A 19097-nucleotide genomic window follows, 5' to 3' on the forward strand; every position below is an offset into this window, starting at 1 on the left:
ATCAAAGTAAGTCGAGTTTATAACAATATTTTTGGAAACATAATATAACACAAACTCCAAATTGTTCTGTTCAATGATGGGCTTAGTTTAATATTTATGAAACAGGCATGATAAGATACGTAGTAAGTACATAAGAATGGTTTGTATCTGATCAATATATTATTTAAGTTTTTAGTTAGCAATTATTTCTTCGCTCCCTACGAATAGTAGCACTGTTCAAATTTCTCGTCATAAATAGCACAACTCATTTCACGCACGCTAGACTATCACAACTCAAAATTTCCCACGAAGACTAGTACAACTTAAACGTTCTCACAACTTTAAATAACGAATTTTTATAAAAATTTCTCGATTTTTGCGAAAATGTCCCAAATAAACATTTTTAAATATTCACAATTTACAACTTTTTACCAAATTTAAAATTGTTTCCACAAATACAATAATTTTTTACAGACATTTTTTAAAATTTTTCACTTTTTTTAGAAAACTTCTAAAATTTTCGAAACCTTTTTAAACTTTAAGGTTTGTCTGTCTTTGTCCAATATTTTCATGAACTTAACCAACAAAATAACCCAATAAAAACGTAAAATACTCACATTTTAAGTAATATAAAGTCGCGAGTTGTGCTACTCTTGACCGCATTTCTGAACTGTGCTACTCTTCGCGGCAAATCGTGAGTTGTGCTAGTTTTTGTTTAAAAATTTTAACTGTGCTAGTCTTCGTACGGAGCGACGATTTGATTCAGAACTTAATTGATTCCAACAATTCTGTGTTTGTTATATTATGAATAAAATAATATTGTAATATTACTATAATATTGTATAACTTATATTATTTAATATACTATAATTTACTTTATTCGATTGATCATATTTCTTTTCAGATCTGTAATTTTGTTTAAATCAAAATAATTATGATACATACTATTATTGACATGCACTGTAATATAGAATAAATCAAACTCGGCTAACCGTTTACTTTTGTTGAAAGTGATCGAACTATGTAAAAAATGTAGTTCGATTAATGAAAACAAAATTACATTAATTGAACTTTCTCATTAGGTTATTTTTTATATATTGCAACTGCAGAAAATTCTCAAATTTTCAGTTTGCGGGCTCCGCCTCAATCAGTTACGTCAGTGACGTAAGCTCGTGGCGCGTGATTAGATTAATACGCACTATTATATTATTTGCACGAAAAAGATATGAGAGGCTTCATGGCACACGGGTACGTTAAGCCCTTTAATATAATAGAGAATATACATATCTGATATTTATCAATGCAGTCCGCGCATGCGTACCAATATGTATAAATAGCCGGGGAAATTGTTTTGATTGCTCAGTCTGCTCTTGCCTTTGCAATTTGAAGATCTTCAATTTTTATTTTGCTTTGTATTGTCATATTAGCTTTGGTCTTGTATATAGTTTTTTATTTGAACTTTTTGTGCTACAAACTTGTTGTGACTGTCGAATTTATGGGTTTCAGTGGAGGGGCGCTGTTCGCTTCGGCGATCGTTGAGACGGGTCTGAAATTGTTACCCTTGAGTCTATGTTGTTACACAGTTTATAGGACTTCAAAAAATTCAAATGAGATAAGAATTATACTAATAGATATAAATATGTCAGTTATTGAGAAAATATATGAATGGCTTCACGGCACACAGGAATATTTAATAACCTGAAATTATTAGGGCCAACAATTTTAAGGTTATAAATTTTAAGATTCAAAACTGTTAAAGCCCAAAAATATTTGAGGCCCAAAAATTTTAAAGCCCAAAAATTTTAAGGCCCAAAAATGTTAAGACCCAAAAATTGTAAGGCCCAAAATTATATCTTAGATGTTAAGTTATTGGGAAAAGATGTGAAAGGCTTCATGGTACACGGGGACATTAAGCACTATAATATAATAGTAGATATTAAATTGTAACAGAATAAATTTGTCAAATACTCATCCAATATTTATACAATTAATTATTAAGTATTCAACATGAATTCTGAATATAGTCTATGTGGCCATTATTTAGCCAATATTTTATATTTCGATATTAATAGATGTATTTTGCAATTATATAATTATTTCATTCATCATTTAATCAGCTAGTATTGAAACATGGTAATCAATATAATACATGCCCTGGTAGAAAAGTGCCCAGTTATAATGGGCGTTAAGGCAGAAACTGGCAAAGTAAAATGTAAAAAACTATTGACATTTTACATGTACAAAAAGTAGCGATTTCTTGCGCATTTATAATGTGAGGGAAATAACTTTGTTATGACCTATTAAAAATAGCCAATACCTACCAATTATTAATACCCATGAAACATGCTTTAAAACTTTGCACTTCTTGGCCACTATTTATGGTTAAAAATGGTATAAATTAAAAAAATATATATATATATATAATGAGTATCTTATAATTATTAAAATATTATTAATAAATATATTCATCATTTAAATTTTTCAAAGGCGCACGCCGCATTCGTAGTATCTATTTTATAACAAGAAGTAAGTACAGGTGTAGTACTATATATTACAAGCTGCTCCAAAAATGCGTTTGCTCCGAAATGAACGGCTTATGTAAATGTTCAGTCAATTGTTTTTCACGTAGTTAACAGTTAATTTATTTAATTTAGAAAAAATGAGCAGTGCTAAACGTGTACGTGATCATCGTTTGAAAAAAAAATTCGTAAGAAAGTTAAGTGATTTTCTTCTTAGTGTGAGTAAAGTTGACAATGCGATGGAGGATGTAGATGAAAGTAAAATTAACTATGAGAATAAGGGCATTGATAGTGAGGATGATGACAATTATTTTGATAGCGATCATTTCTCAGACTATTCTGATGACAGTGTGAGTTCTAATGAGCATGGTCAAGAAGCATTAGCTCATAGTGAAAAGGATAGTGAACAAACATTTAGCATAACAAATGAAGAATCAGAAGTAAACTTTTTGAGGATATGGGCTGTAGACTTTGGAATTCCAAAAAATCATTTGGACTCTTTGATGAAGATTTTGAAGAAAAGACTCCTACCGAGCAAACCATCATGCTCCAAGAGTTTCTTACGCACCTCTGATGCAAAATATAACGTCCAAACAATGATAGACTCTTCCAATTCACTAGGCGAGTTCTGTTACCTGGGTATAACTCAAGGACTGCGTGCATGTGTCAACCCACTTCTACACAATGACCAAATTCTTAGACTGGATTATAACATTGATGGAGTAAAGATCAAGAAGTCAAGTTCTAAATCAATGCGGCTTATTCTATGTAGAATATTTTATAAGCCGCGGCCAACAGCTTATAAGCCATTCCCAGTTGCAACTTTTTATGGCAATGGAAAACCTATGATTCAAAACAAATTTTTGGAAGATTTTGTTCGTAAACTCTCTACAAGAAAAAGGAATTGTTATCAAGTCTGTTCACTTTAATGTTAAAACTGGAGCTTTTATGTGTGATACACCGGCAAGATCTCAAGTAAAATGTACTAAAGCACACATGAGCTTCAATGGCTGTGAACGGTGTGATGTGACAGCATACAAAGTTGATCATACTACAGTGTACAAAGATTTTGGTTGTAAAAGAACAGATGAGGACTTCAGATCTTTTACTGATGTGCAGCACCACACTGGCGCATTACCACTATTAGCTATTAAGCCTAAAGTTAATCTAGTGGATCAGTTCATACTCGACTCCATGCATTTATTATATTTGGGACTAATGTTAAGGTTATTCGAAAATTGGATGACCGGTGATAAACAAGTGAAAATAAGTGTTAAAAAAAAAAATAATTGGACAGAAGAGTTAACACATTGAAAAAAGATATTCCAAAAGAATTTAATAGAAAAATGAGACCTTCAAGTGACTACGCCAATTATAAAGCGGCTGAACACAGATTTTTTGTTTTGTATTGTAGACCTGTGGTTTTGAAAAAAGTGCTAAACAAAGAATTGTACGAACATTTCCTTATATTTCATGTTGCTTGTCGACTCTTATCAAGTCAGAAAGCTACGCTGTATACAACTTTATCAAGAGATTATTTGACAAGATTTGTAAAGGATTCAAGTATTTATTATGGAGATAAATTTGTGACATTAAATGTACATAATTTGGTTCATTTACCTGATGCCGCGGACAATATGCAATGCAATCTTAGTGAAATTACAGCTTTTCCATTTGAAAGTGAACTGGAAAAAATCAAGAATGTTCTGTTATCACCACACAGAACAATATCACAATATTGTCGACGTTCCTCAAGATATATCAATCTTGAAAGAAAAAAAGGCGCAGTAATTGAGCTAATGTATAAAGACCAGTATTTTTCTTTGAAACATCCAGATAACTTAGCTATATTAAAAAATGGTAAAGTCATAAAAAATAAATAAAATAATCAAAACTGACCAGAGGATTTACTTGGATGTAGTGAAGTATAAAATTGTAAAATCTTTATTTTCAAGTCCTTGTGATTCATCCTTGCTAGAAATGTATGAAGTAGAATCAACTAATAGTAGTCAGCATTCCAGTATTGTTCTTCTCGATGACATTCACACAAAAATAATCAAGATGAACATGAGTTTTTCCTCAAGCGGCGAATACAGATGCTTTGCCACTTCTTCATTAGAAATGATGTTGAATGAACATGATCATACAACAGTTTTTGCAAACCTTTTCACAACACCTCATTTCACTTTTCACCACATTTTAAACTTGAATTTACACATAGTCATCAAGTAAGAATGGAACTTGTTTTGAAATTAGTAGATTGATATTTCAGTCGGTACTGTTATGTCCTAAGCTATTGAAAGCCGTCACCGGACAGTAACTCTACGGGTTATTTTGCTTTCATAAGCACGGACGAGTACAAAGCTCCAGAGCGCGAAGCTGAGCGCCGTCGGTGCTTGACTACCTTCGCGATCTATTTAATAGAACGGCCTCCAGTAGCCGCCGGAAAATCTTCGAAACTGCACTAGTTCCCGTTACATGCACAAATTTAATTTAAACTCCTAAATTTATATTCGAGAGGCTATTTTTATTTCTAATCATGAGAGAGAAAGAGAGAAGTGCACGATTGAGGCATGCTTATTTAATTAAAGTCACTTACTTTTTTTTTACTCTCTGCTACTGTACTGCTCGGCTACCAGCACGTCCTCTCAGCAACTTTGGCTCAGCTTCCGAAGCGAAGTAAATGCGAGGGTGGATTGGTTCGCAAGGAGTCAGGAATTTCCAGGTTCAAAATACACTCGCGATTTCGCTTTTTTTCATATTTTATTCAATTTTAAACAACTTGTAAATAACGCTCGCTCGCAACTATATGACGTTTTGTTAATTATTTTAGTTTGTCAAGAATGACGAACAACAACGTAAGTATGCTAGTTCGATAAAGTGAAGATTGTATAAGTGTTGCACGGCTGAAATTCTTCTAAGTTTTAAATGATAAAAGGAAAATATTCTAAGTGTTGTACTATCCGAAATATTCTAAGTCCCGAACGGTCGAAAATATTTTAAGTTCCAGGACACCGAAATTATTCTAAGTCGCGAAACACCGAACCGAATTCGGACAGAGCTTGCGCGCGATGATTTTTAGAGTAGACTGAGAACGTGAGGACCTGTTGCTGGGCTCTTTTATGCTCTCGTAGTAGAGGCGATCTCCGATTTTGTCTCCTCGGCGGGGTGGGTGTTTGGCCAATTAGGAGGCCTAGATGCAGCTTCTTGCCTTATTTGGAGCGTTTAATGCATGTGACGTTGCAGGGAGGGCCAATCAGAAAACCAGAGTAAAAATCCTTTCCTCTTATACATCGAGTCCCCTTGTGCTCTTCTCCTGTCAAACTCGACTCTGATTTACCTTCCTTATCTGCAGGCTCATAGAAGCTTCTTCTATGCATTTTGAGCCGACTCGCGCGGTGTCCTCTTTGGCGGCTCCTCGAGCTTCCAGAGCGCGTGACTTATGTGTGGCCGATAGCGCTGCGCTCTCCGTGGGTTTCCCCTTCAATGCACGTGCATTTCGGGTATGCGCGATCCATGATGTACAGTAGGCTTCTTACTTTTCTCTCTACTTGTGCTGTGCTGTATTCGTTATATTTTGTAGCGGGTTGGTTTTGGTATCGGTGTGTTCTGCTTAGTCTCCTGCCGTAGAGTCGTAATATGTGCGTGCATATCGGTGTGCTTCGCTTGGTCTTTTGCCTCTGCTGTAGAACCGCAATGTGTGCGTGCGTATCGGTGTGTCTTTACGTTATTATGTTTTTGTTCTAATTTATCATTATTGTCTTACGTGAGTCTATTATTATTATTATTGATTTTCTTAACTGATTTTACTTGTCAATATTCGAGTTTAATTATATTTTTATGTTTACTTCGCCTTACGTTGTCGTTCCTTGTTCTTATCTATTTAAGACTTTTTTTAAAGATTTTTTTTATTAGTGTCATACTTCGTACTATCGAGAGCGTATCTTAATATACACTGCATTCTCGTGGGAAGGGTATCGATTGATTTGCTTATAATAACTAACCTTACTTGTTTTCAATATATTAAAATGCGAAAAAAAGTGAGCAGTATGCTCTACCTTACCTACCTAACCACAAAACCTATTGAGAAAAAAATGCGTTTGATTGAAAGTGGGAAGGAAATCGGCTGTGGGCAAAACATAGATTGATATTGCATTCGATATTAGTATTTTGACACGACCTTTTTCTTTATTCGTCTTATCGCGAAAAGAGTCAATTACTTGTTTAGAAGGTAGAATGATAATTATGCGCAATTTTTAAGCAATAAAGTAGCATATCTGAAAAAAAAAATAATTATTGTGATTGGATGATTTTTTTGTTTAACTATTTATGTGTTAACATCTAATAGAAGTTTTTTTGCCACACTTTGAGGTTAATATTGACACCTGTAATATAGTCCTACTGACCACGAATGTATAATTTTAATTTTAATAACAAATATTTTCATAAATGAATGACCAATCAGTACTGGTAGACCAATTCCCTTACCACATTGTTGAATTTGTGGCTGCTGGGCGAAAACCAAAAGTGCGCAAGACAGATATTGTTGCAACGAAGTGGCTTCAATACGACAAACAAAAAAAGAGGGTTGTTACGAGATATCCACCACCACTTTATGACACAGAAAAATCTAATGAATTGGGTTCAGCTCTTGAAGAATTATCAGATGCTCCTAGTACGTGGTCAACATATACAGTTGCATTAAGAGGAAAAGCAGGTTAATACATGAAATTAGGGGAGGTGGGAGCTATAGCTTTGCAAATTCGCCACGGGGTATTTAGTATTTCAAATGCCAAAAAAAAACTAAAAGCCGTATTGACATTTTCTTTCAGTGGAATGATTCACTTATCTCAAGCCTATGGCGCTCTGCTCATTATATTGATGAAATTTTAAATTAAAAAAAGTTAATTAGTAAAATTGATGTTTGAGGTTAGCGCTGTAATCGCATAAACACGCGTAAACACCCGCTCGTATTTCACAACTTTTACAAAAACCAAAAGTCCGATTGATATTTTTTTTTTTCGGTAGAATGATTCACTAGACTCAACAGGCGCTTTGGTCTTAGTTTTTCATTGCAAGCTTTATTCAAAAAGTTATATGGAACAGAAAAACAGTGTTTTCAGCTCCCACATCCCCTTAATGCAGAATTATTAAATATTGTAAGATTTTTGTAATTACTTAAAAAATTATTCAATGATTGTTTTAGTAAGTCTGGGTGAAGCTTACCGCAAGCATGAACTTCTTACACATCAGAAAACTACTCTGACTGCAGAATCTGCTGAGAGCGATGTAGAGGCAGAAAAGAGAGCTGCTAATCTTATTCGAAAAGAGCAATTCCGGTCTGCTGCTAAATCATTCAATGATTCATTAAGAAAAAAAGGTTAGTTTGTATGTTTACATGTTGAATATTAATACTTGTATAACTATATTACTGCTGTTTTCATGATATCTTTGTCAAATAGGTACAAAAAGATCATCTGAATCCAATGATTCAAATGTTGTACAGGACAGTGTACCTGGTACTTCGACTCTCCGTAACAACATTTCAGGCAATGGAAAAAGTAATGGGATCCCTCCGACAAAAAAATCAAGCCAAAGACCAAACTTGGTGGCTAAAGCACTTGAAGATTTGACAAATACATCTGAGCATGGTGCTAACAAGACATTATTAAATGCTGTATTAGATTATTAAATCATTTCTTATTATTATTGTTTAAAAGAAAATATAAACATCCATATCTATGTATTGCAGATTGTATGACCAAGGTATCAACAGATATCTCAAGTTTGAGCAGCGATGTTAAAAACATGATACTGGATATCAGCAAGATTAAAGCAGCAGTCAAAGATACAAAGAAAATCAGAAGTCAAACTATGGATTTTATTACCACAGTTCCGCAACTGTGTAAAAAGTACAATTATCATATACCATTTAAAAATATGGTAGAATTTCAAACATTCAATTTTCATTTGTCGGAGAAAAGTGATCTTAAAGAATCAGTGGTACTGTATCATACGTTATATTTATTTGGATTATAAGATTTTCTGTAATTTATAAATTGAATTTTATTTATTGTTTTTAGGCAATTGTACTGCGTCTGGATTGGATTCCCAAATGGTCATTACAAAATCAATTGTCAGCATGTAAAGATGTTTCTAACCAAAGATGTAGCTACTCAATGCGTAGCTGTTAGGAAATTAGAAGATAAAGTTCCAATAAGAGATACACCTTTTCTTCATTGCATAACAGGTAATTGCTGTATATTTTTCAAATATTATTTTATTCATTGAGTATTTCTATATCCATCGTACAATGCATTTTAATAATTTTTATAATTTCTGTTGTTATAATTGAACACAGATTGATGGCTAATTTGGAGACCCCAGATAAGGATATTACAAGTGCCTTAAGTGCTGTCCTGTCGAATGCAAGCTAATGGAACGTGCCAAGAAAATCTTCACCTGAAAATGCAACTAAGTCAACGAGTCCTGCACAAAAATCTAAAATTTCTAACAATACTGCAGCATCTACTGCATCAGTAGAAGTAGTTGCCATAGAATGAATTAATTATCAATGATCATGCGTTTCCGCAAGTCTTGATATAATACCTTTGTTTTTGGTATTTCTTGGCTATTTTTATTGGACTGAGCATAGCTTGATCTTTTTATTAGTAATTGTGTAGGAATAATGGATACAAAAACTGGCCAGTAAGAATGTGAAAAAGCGTTACATTCTGCCTAAGAAATGGCAAAGAAAACTGCTCAGTTCTTAGATTCCAACCCAAGAATTGGCCATTAAATGGGTTACCGATTCTGCCAGGGTGGTCAACCGATATATAATTTCTATTTTATTAATGTAATATTAATGGCGATTACTCAGCAAAATTTCATAAAATTTATAATATATTTAAATATTATAATAAAATTGATTAGAACAATATTCACTAATTCATGTTTTTATTTAAACAAATGTACGCGATGATGAATTTATAAATTTTACTATAATGCAATACGGCAATTCCTAAGCCATTATGTTTTTAATTATATACTTAAATTATATACTTTAATACTTAAGTAGTCAAAAGACTCGCTCGTAAAATAAAATTGATATTTTTAAGTTATAACTTAATTACAAAGAACGAACTAAATATTAACATGCATAGGAGATATTTGAAAACACACAAGAAATATAAGTAAAAGTGATAATAAAAAGTTATTATAAAATTAAAAAGTAGGTCAGTTTATATCTTTTTTTAATATAGAATAATCAAGGACTCTAATGCTCGTTGTATTACAATCCTAAACTTTTTAATATATGTAAATACAAAAAAAAGTATTAAAATTTGTATTTATTTGTAAAATTAGTTAAATGAATTTTATTTTATTTTTACTATTATAAAAGTACCATATTCGAAATTTGTTCTTTTATAAAAATAATAGAAGTTACATGTGTGTCTTTGGGGTGCGTTGTAGCCTGGATTGGGAATGTTTTAATAAAGTTTGATAATTTTAATATCATCATATTCTATTAGTTATAATATTTTGTATACACAAAAGATTGTAATACATTATAATAAAAATGAATTCTTAATTTTTAACACCCCGTACAAGCTCCGTAAAAAATTATAAAAAATATTAAAAACTAAAATTTATTGAACGATTTATATTACTACAAAGATCTCAGAATAGAATATTAAAAATTATAAACAAAAATAAATTTGATCAAAATAATCCATTAAACCTTAAACAAATTTTATGTGATATGACATCAAATAGTATAACTAGAAACAAACTTATTAAACCGCCAAAATGCTCTAAAGCTGTTAGTGATAAGAATAATCACATTAGAGCGATACAAGTATTTAATTGTCTACCTAAATCTAATCCAAATCTAAAACATCTAGATATCTCGAAAAATTATAATAAGAAAAGGGTAAAGAAATGGATCAGTACTCATATATTGTATACTAACAAAAAAAAAATCTTAGTAAGATTTTCATTTTGTTAGTTTTTTAGTTTGTAAGTAAGTTTTGTAAGATCTTTTTATTAAGTATATACCAGACCTAGGTACAGGTAGCTATGTCTACCTCTATAGGATGTCAGTTAACCCAGATATATCAAGTATATCTTGGAGTTAACTATAACATGTATTTATTACTGTGGATGAATAAGTAAAAGATATTTTAGATTGTACGCGAGTATCTCGAGTATCTCGCGCTCCCCCACTCTCTATTTGAACGCTTCGCGCTACAGCTGACAGCTGAGTTCACAGAAGCAGCATAACACCAGCAGCGCTACTAGTCATCCAGCCGCAGCAGCGACAAAGCTAGGAGAGCGCGTATAACTATATACAGCGAGCGGCGAGCGCAACGGCGCGATAAGATAGAAGAGAAGAAGTAGCGAGCGAGCAGTAGCGCGGCGTGCGCTTTAGAATATATGTATATGAATGATTGATGTAAATAGGTGTGAATGTACGTGTGCATGTATGGATGTGATATTATAAATTTATCGTGTCAAACCTGATAATGCAACTAAAGCTTATAATAGATAGAAAAACTTAGAATAATTTCAAATCTTTTGTATACTTAGATTTGAAATTGACTTAGAAATATATTGTAAAATCAAAGCGAATACATAAATGTTTCTGTTGCCAAGAATATCTGCAATTTACGCAATATTCTATCTAAAAAGACTATTTATTGAATATATTTATTTTTGCTATTGAAACGAAATAACAAAGTATTATTATTGTAACATTCTTCCACTACCTGGTATCCCGGACCTCTTTTATTATGCTGATATATTACAACATAAAAACAAATTTCTATTTATGATCTGTCGTCATAATTACGACGCAGATTAATGAATGTGAACTACTCTTCAATAAAAGTTAAATTCTAAACAAATAACGAATATTATAAACGCTAAACGAATATTTCATTTGAATTGTATTTCATAAGAAAATTATATTGTGCATTTGATTTTTAGTGAATTATAATTGAAGTTACAAATGGCTTTTAAATGTCGGTAATGGAATATTTCCATCTAACTTTGAAAGTATCAATAAAGTAGTTGAAATACCAAAAATAATTTTATGCACCAACAATATTATTGATTAGTAGTCTCCAGCTATAAGTTCATTTCATCCACAAAACTACCCCTCCTACGGGGTTGGGGTAAATCGGAAGTTGACTGGACGTAGACCGGAAGTAAACCAGAAGTAAATCGGAGGAAATCGGAAAAAATACAAAATGACCCGAAAGTAACCAAAAATAACCAGCAATGAACCGAATATCAATATATTTAAAATTATGTACAGTTCTAATTGTATCTAATACTAAAAATAGCATCGATACAACTTATTTTTGAAAATGTACATTTAAATAAATATTTAACGCAGTATACAGTTGAACACACTTTAACGTTAATGTGACAGTTAAATTTTAATATTAAGTATGGGCTATATCAAAAAACAAATCAATTATCTATTGATCTATTATCTGTGTATATTATAATACTTATCTATTGATCTAATATCAATAAGGTATTATAAAATATTATACTGTTTTAATCAAATTTTCGTTTTAATAAAGTTTTTTTTTTGCTATTTTTATTTGATAAATATACAATGTGATTGTTATCTACATTCATCAGTATGATTCTTTCAAAATGATGAATATAATGATAATAATGAGCTAATAATAAGACATCATATTTTTCTATTTGTTAACTAAAATTTTATCGTCTTCATTTTCATGATATTCAGTGATTGAATAATCAATTTAACTTGGCGGCAAAATTTTAGAAAAATGAAAGCATGAAAGGCAAAATTTAAAAAACTAAAATTATAAATTTAAACAATTTCTAATACGAAAATGTTGAATTGAAATATTAGGAAATATAAAATAAGAAGAGTTCAGAGTATTTTTGTTTGAAATTTAGAATTCAAAATTTATTTTTTTGACTGTCATAGTTTTTTAATATTTTTAGTTTTAAAATTTTACCTTTTGTCATTAATCAATGCGTAAGTTTCGTGTTTCAAATCTTTATACTTAATATTTTTACTTTTAACCCTATTAGGAATTGACATTAGGAAAAAAGATCTTAACAAAACTTGAATTTTATCACTATTGCAATATATATTTTAACCGAACGACGTCAGGAGTGAGGTGAATCGCGCTAGTAGTAATGAAAGAGTAACTTTATTTCCCGAAAATACAGATGTACTAAGTATTAATAATTAAATTCTATAAAAATGGAAGGTAAAGTTGAAGAATACATTAGTATAGATTTAACGCTCAATGATAACGACGAAAATTTAAGAACTGATTTACCATTTGATTTTATAAATTTGCTAACACCAAATAGCCTTCCACTACATAAATTGAAATTAAAGGAAGGAGCAATTGTTATATTACTAAGAAATATAAATTTAAATGATGGATATGTAAACGGGACAAAATTAAAAGTTGATACAATGTTACAATATTCTATTTGTGCAGAAATAATTGATGTAAGTAAAATGGGAAATAAAGTATTAAGTATTTAATATCAATTTAATGTAAATTACATATCCAAAAACTTGTTCCTAACGTCGTTCGGTTAAAATATATATTGCAATAGTGATAAAATTTAAGTTATAATAGAATATTATTTTCTAATTTTTGATAATATTTAACAAAAAATGTCTTGATATTGATTATAAAATTTTTATTGAAGCATTTGCAGTTGCTATTATATTTTTAATATTTGACCATGTAACGTACCACTTGATATTAGTAAAATACGAGAACATTTGATAAGAATGTATGATATTTTACTTTATCATTTTTTCCAATATTAGAAGATTCTAAAAATAATATTAATTTTTACACGATTGCTGAAATTCAAATTATAAGAAACGCAATGAAATTTGCTGAATTGAAATTGAATTTTGATAAAATTAATATTGAAGAACTTCAGATATTATATACAGAAAGATCACTTAGTGAAGAAAAACAATTATTAATTAACTCTTTTATAAGCTAACACCAAGAAAAAATAACTGTTAAAAATTAATTAAAAAATAATATAGATAATAAAACAACTGATAATTGTATTCATCGTTTTAAAAAATCGACCCGATGGATGCGGATAACAATAAAATTTTTTCAACAAATTTCGAATATAATATTTTTATAAAATTGCAAATAAATGTTAACATTGTATTTAAATTTTGATTAAGTAACATTTCTGCACAGCTTTCTTTAAGATGAAAGACACGTATGTAATTTCTATCAATTTTATAAAAAAAAAAAGAATTTCGCATATAATACAGTGGTATTAACAATTTTCGTATAAAAAGTAAACTATTTAAGCTTTAACATTCTTTACACTTTTACTTAGCCTAGATTGCAATTTACAGTGTTTTTTTATTTTCTTATAAACTTTCATTCTCTTCTTTCTTTAATCTTCCTTCTTTCTTCTGGCTTCTCTCTTCTCCTCCCGTCTCTATTCTCCTTTGCTTCTACCTTTTTAATTCTTCCTTCGTCCTCTCTTCACTCGATCTCCTTTCCGTCTACTCTCACCCTGATGTCGCCTTTTCTATACACTTCCCCTCTTCTCGCTGCATCTTCTATCTTTCTCTCCCTTACTGCCATGGCCTCCCTCTTAGCTTTTTCCTCCTCCCAGCTCATCCATTGCTCCATCCATATCTCTCCTTCTTCGTTTACCCTTTCTCTCTCCCTCGAAATCTCCTCCATCTCTTCTTTTTTAGCAAAGATTACACCGGCACACAAAATAAAAAAAGTTGTATGCGCGAGAAATCAGACCTATCTATCTTTATGTTTTTCGGGTCGCTGAATTCGAATATAAGGTCAGTTAGGCCCCATCACGTCAGGGTCAAGGTCAGTTGGAGGTCAAATTAAGAAGAAAAGGTTTAAAAAAATTAAAATGCCATATATTTATGTTTTTTTGGTCGCTGAATCCAAATCCGGAATCAGTTTGGCCCCATCTCGTCAGGTTCAAGGTCAGTTCAAGGTCAAACTGAGAAGAAATGATTAAAAGAAATAAAAATGCCATACATTTATGTTCTTTTGGTCGCCGAATCCAAATCCGGAATCAGTTTGGCCCCATCACGTCAGGGTCAAAGGTTTTAACACGGCTACTAAATCTAAAATTCTATACGTAGACGTTTCTTCAGTAGTGAAACCTGTGAGAATAGAAGGGATAAAACTGTTAGTATCGAACCCATGGATGTGGACCGCTCAGGCGAAGTAGAAGAAATGCAAGTTGATGAGTCCTGTGACGAAGAAGGTTCTGAGGTTGAAGAAGAATCTGACGAAGAATCTTCAAACGAAGAATACCTGCCAGCTAGTACAAGAAAAGCTCCAGAAACCTTTAACCAAGAAGAGTTAAGTGATCTTATTCGAAATTTAGGATTACCTAAAGGTGGAGGAGAATATCTAGCGTCAGTTCTTAAAACGAAAAATCTGTTAGCAAAAGGAACAACGGCCTCTTTTTATCGAGATAGAGAACAAGAATTAATCTGGCCACAATGGGCCAGCGGGGATAATTAAGGTTTTAGCACGGTAACGCATTTGTGACAAGAAAGGTTTTAATGGCTGCATGCTCCCTTACGTGCCTTAAATAATTTTTCTTGAAATTAAAGCTCGAATCACAAATTCTACATTGAATCTTATGTAAGTCTTCTCGATTTTGAAGAGGATCTGATCCCATTTTTTGTTGAATGAATAAAAACTTCCGATTTGGATTTGATCAAACAAAACTTAGCCTGTTAAATTTTGTTAAGCAATCTCGAATAAAAAGTAAGAGAATATCCACAATATGCATAAAAATAATGAATCTAAAGACGTTTACACTTATAATTTTGAACAAGTTTGCATGTATTTTTTCATACTTATATTTTTCATACTTAAAACATTGTGTTCAAAACTATAAAGATATTAAGTATACTAAAAAAATGTCTATAAAATGGCAATTACTAAAGTGAATTATTTAAATGCTACTGCTCAAACAATATTTTTTATAAGTTGGGTATCATCGGTTTCATTTTGAATAAACAATTGATTTTCATTTTTACATCTAGAAAGGGCAACATACAACTTACCGTGAGAAAAAAAGTGGCTTATGAATATAAATACCAACTGTGTCAAAACTTTGTCCTTGCGATTTATTTATAGTCATGGCAAAAGCCAAAATTAGAGGAAATTGTCGACGGAATAATACGAAAGGCAAAGATGTATATTCACCGGTGTCTAAAATAATTCTTGGAATGGAAGCAGTAGTTTCCTTTTTATTACCTGTAATAATCTCAGCTTTGATATAATGTTTGAACAGTTAAATTATTTTCATTCTGGTACCATTGCAAAGACCGTCATTTATACTTATATTTCGAATGAGCATGACTATTGTACATTTTTCAAAGTTAATTTATGTACTGGGAAACCTGGGAATTTCGGAGAATTAAAATATTCTGTTGGATACTTTAATTCAGCATCACTATGAGTTTCATCAACACCTTTATGTCTAGGATAGTCGATACTATAATATATAACTTTCTCACTATTATTTTTTTTTCAATATTTGTTCATTTATTCTGTAAATATCTTCATTATGGGGCGATAAAATGACTATGTTTGAAAGATCATAATTTACAGATATAACTGAACCGTAAATTTTATTGCATCTATCAATAATTTTTAAAAATTTGTCGCCTACGATAAATGGCTTAAAATATTTCCAATTCTCATAAACATGATTTACAATTTTGGCTCTAATTTTCATATGATTTTCTTTCGTATTGAACAAAAAATACGAAAAGCAACGAAATAAGTAATTGCCATCTCCAAGGATTTTTTTCTATTTCACATTCTGACATTTTATTAAATATTCCGTCTATCTACTATGTCAAAATTTTATAGATTGAAAAAAGTTAACTTTTAATGTTGAGTATGGTTCTCTTTATCTTTCTTTCCCTCTTTCTTTTTCTGCTTCTCTCTCTTCTTCTCTCTTTCAAATGATTGCAGCCTGGATTTAGTATCCCGCACAATAATTTATACATAAAAACTCGCGATTTAATTTTAAATTCAGTTTTATAGGAATATCCAAACTTTTTGTGCATATAGCATAAAAACTCGTGAGTAAAACTTTGAATTTAACTCAAACGTAACCAAATTTTTTACGCGACGTGAATAGAAAGTTGCCAAGAATTTGTTGTTATATGTTGTTAATAGATTTTCGAATATCCAATACAATTAAAATTAGAACTGCAGTAGAAATATTTTCAACTTATAAATTACTACCTATTTTAAAATTGGAGGTTGGCGAGCGAAGCGAGCTCAATTAAAAAATTAATCATTTTGGAATAAACAATCAAAATCGTAATGAGAAGATTTAGAAATTATAAAATTATACAATTAAAAACGAAAATTGAAATTAGGGGGTTGGGAAGCAAAGCGAACAGGGGGGTACCCCCCTAGTTTATACTAAATATCACTCAAAAAAATTTGAAATGATTCACCATAATTTAGTCATTTTTACTCATAATTCTTTTTTTTCAGGATTTATAGGTGTTATGCCCCCTTAAAAAGATAGAAATTGATCTACTTTTTGATTTCATAATAACTTTTGATCATTTGTAACGCCCCGTACAAGCTCCGCAAAAAACTATACAGAATAAAAACTAAAATTTATTGAATACATTTTTAGATTTTACGCGAGTATCGCGCTTCCCCATTTTCAACTAGGATAAGCCCGCGCTACAGCTGACAGCGCCACGAGCCAGCGAGCGCCGGTAGCAGCAGAACCGAAAGAAGAGGGAGAGCACGCAACACAACACGTATATATGTATATAGAAGCGGTGAGCGCAGCGGCGCAAGAGAAGGAGAAGCGGCGGCGGCGGCGTAGCGCGCGCATATTATAAATTATTTGTATGAATGGGTTTTGTACATAGGTGTGAATATCTGTGTGAAAGTGTGAATGTGAAAGTATTTTCGGCGGCATGATCCCCGCTCGCTCCGAGGCCTATAAAAGGACCCGCACGGCCAGTATTTGCTCACTAACCGAAGCGCAACTTAAGCGCCAGTGCAACTAAAGCGCCTAGCTCCTGCTCCTGAGCAACTTATGCCTTGAGCAGGTAAAAGACTTAGAATATTTTCAAATATTTCTACACTTATAAAAATTTCGAGTCAGGCACGATATCGCATCATAAGGCGTATCAGTCCCAGACTTAGACAAATTCTAATTCTTGTCAAAATAACTTAGAAAAATTTCATTATATAATTTAAACTTGTAAAATTTCGAATAAGATCAGATAACGTAAATTTATGCGTATCTGCATAATCTGGTAAAAATTGGTTATTAAAATTTTTTTCTTGCTGTTTATTCTTTTTTCATTTTATTGAAAACGTACATGTATGGTATATTGTATGAATAATTTTTTGCATTTTTATCATTTTGATTAAGTAGAAACGATGCAGTTAACTAGTACGGTGAAAACTACCTAGACCTCGTCATTGGCTACCCTGTACACCACTTGATATAGAGCAAAGATTTATAATACTGTAGTTGGTTTCACGATACACGGCCGTCTGTGTGAGTATGTAGAAAACTGTGGGAAAGCAATACCCTGCAACTATATTACACACATAGTTTATGCGGCCAACTTCACGGTCCTACTACTTTTAGACTGAAGAAGAAAATTTGATACGAGATTATGAGCATTCTTGAATCACACAGTCGTTTATTATGACATAAAACAGCTTTTTTGCTAATATTTTTATTGGATATCATAGTTTAGCATCAAAACATGCGATGAGTCAAAATAACTTACAAAATGTAATGATAAGCATTTTTTTTACATTAAATAAAAAATCCGAACACCAATATAGAAGTGAGTAATGGCGCGGGCGCCGCGGCTCCGTCTGCTTCTCAAACTCGCCTTCGTGGCGCTGCTTCGCCACTTGGTTATATTCTTATTTTCGACTTTACTTGTCGACTGTTGGACAGAAAATTTCATATTTTTAATTTTTTCATTCATATATTTTAAATCAACATCTAATTTTTTGCTATTCCATTTTTAACTATTTCGATTTGATATATGTATACAATGTCATTGTTATCTACATCCATCGGTACGATTCTTTCAAAACGATAAATACAATTATCAGTTATTTTATCAGCCAAACTTATTATTTTATTATATATAATATTTTTTGATTAATTTTCAACGGTTATTTTTTTTTTGTGTTAGCTTCTAAAAGAGTTAGATAAAGATTATTAGCTAAAAATAAAGATAACTATTAATTCATACTAAAAATGATTGAAATTCGTATTCAAAGCCTACAGAAAATTTTAGAAAATATTGAAAATTTCTGGAAATATTGAAAATTTTTTCATTTTTGAACGCATGTCACTCTCTTTTCATTTATGGGGCTAAAAGTAGGGGTTTCCATTTCAAAAAATCAACTTGACCTTGAAATGCCCTTGAAGATCCTGCTTAACGACAGGGTCAAGATGACCATTCGTCAGCCGGGGAGAAAACTGAAAACTTTAGTGGGTAACATTTTCTCCTTGAATGCATTCGAGTTCAGCTAACCA

General features: G+C 31.6%; 2 protein-coding genes across 20 annotated transcripts in view; both read left to right on the forward strand.

The window, feature by feature from the left end:
• The window catches only part of LOC100117353 (kinesin-like protein KIF13A), a 1179147-nt gene that overhangs the window by 225099 nt on the left and 934951 nt on the right, over positions 1-19097 (forward strand). The window lies entirely within an intron of this gene.
• On the forward strand, positions 6916-11101 carry LOC116417076. Its single transcript, XM_031928196.2, has 6 exons — positions 6916-7215; positions 7705-7878; positions 7961-8175; positions 8251-8501; positions 8582-8748; positions 8860-11101. The coding sequence occupies exons 1-4, from the start codon at positions 6948-6950 to the stop codon at positions 8257-8259; spliced, it is 666 nt and encodes a 221-aa protein (XP_031784056.1). The 5' UTR covers positions 6916-6947; the 3' UTR covers positions 8260-8501; positions 8582-8748; positions 8860-11101.

Source organism: Nasonia vitripennis (assembly GCF_009193385.2).
Source record: "Nasonia vitripennis strain AsymCx chromosome 4 unlocalized genomic scaffold, Nvit_psr_1.1 chr4_random0004, whole genome shotgun sequence".
Taxonomy (NCBI): Eukaryota; Metazoa; Arthropoda; class Insecta; order Hymenoptera; family Pteromalidae; genus Nasonia; species Nasonia vitripennis.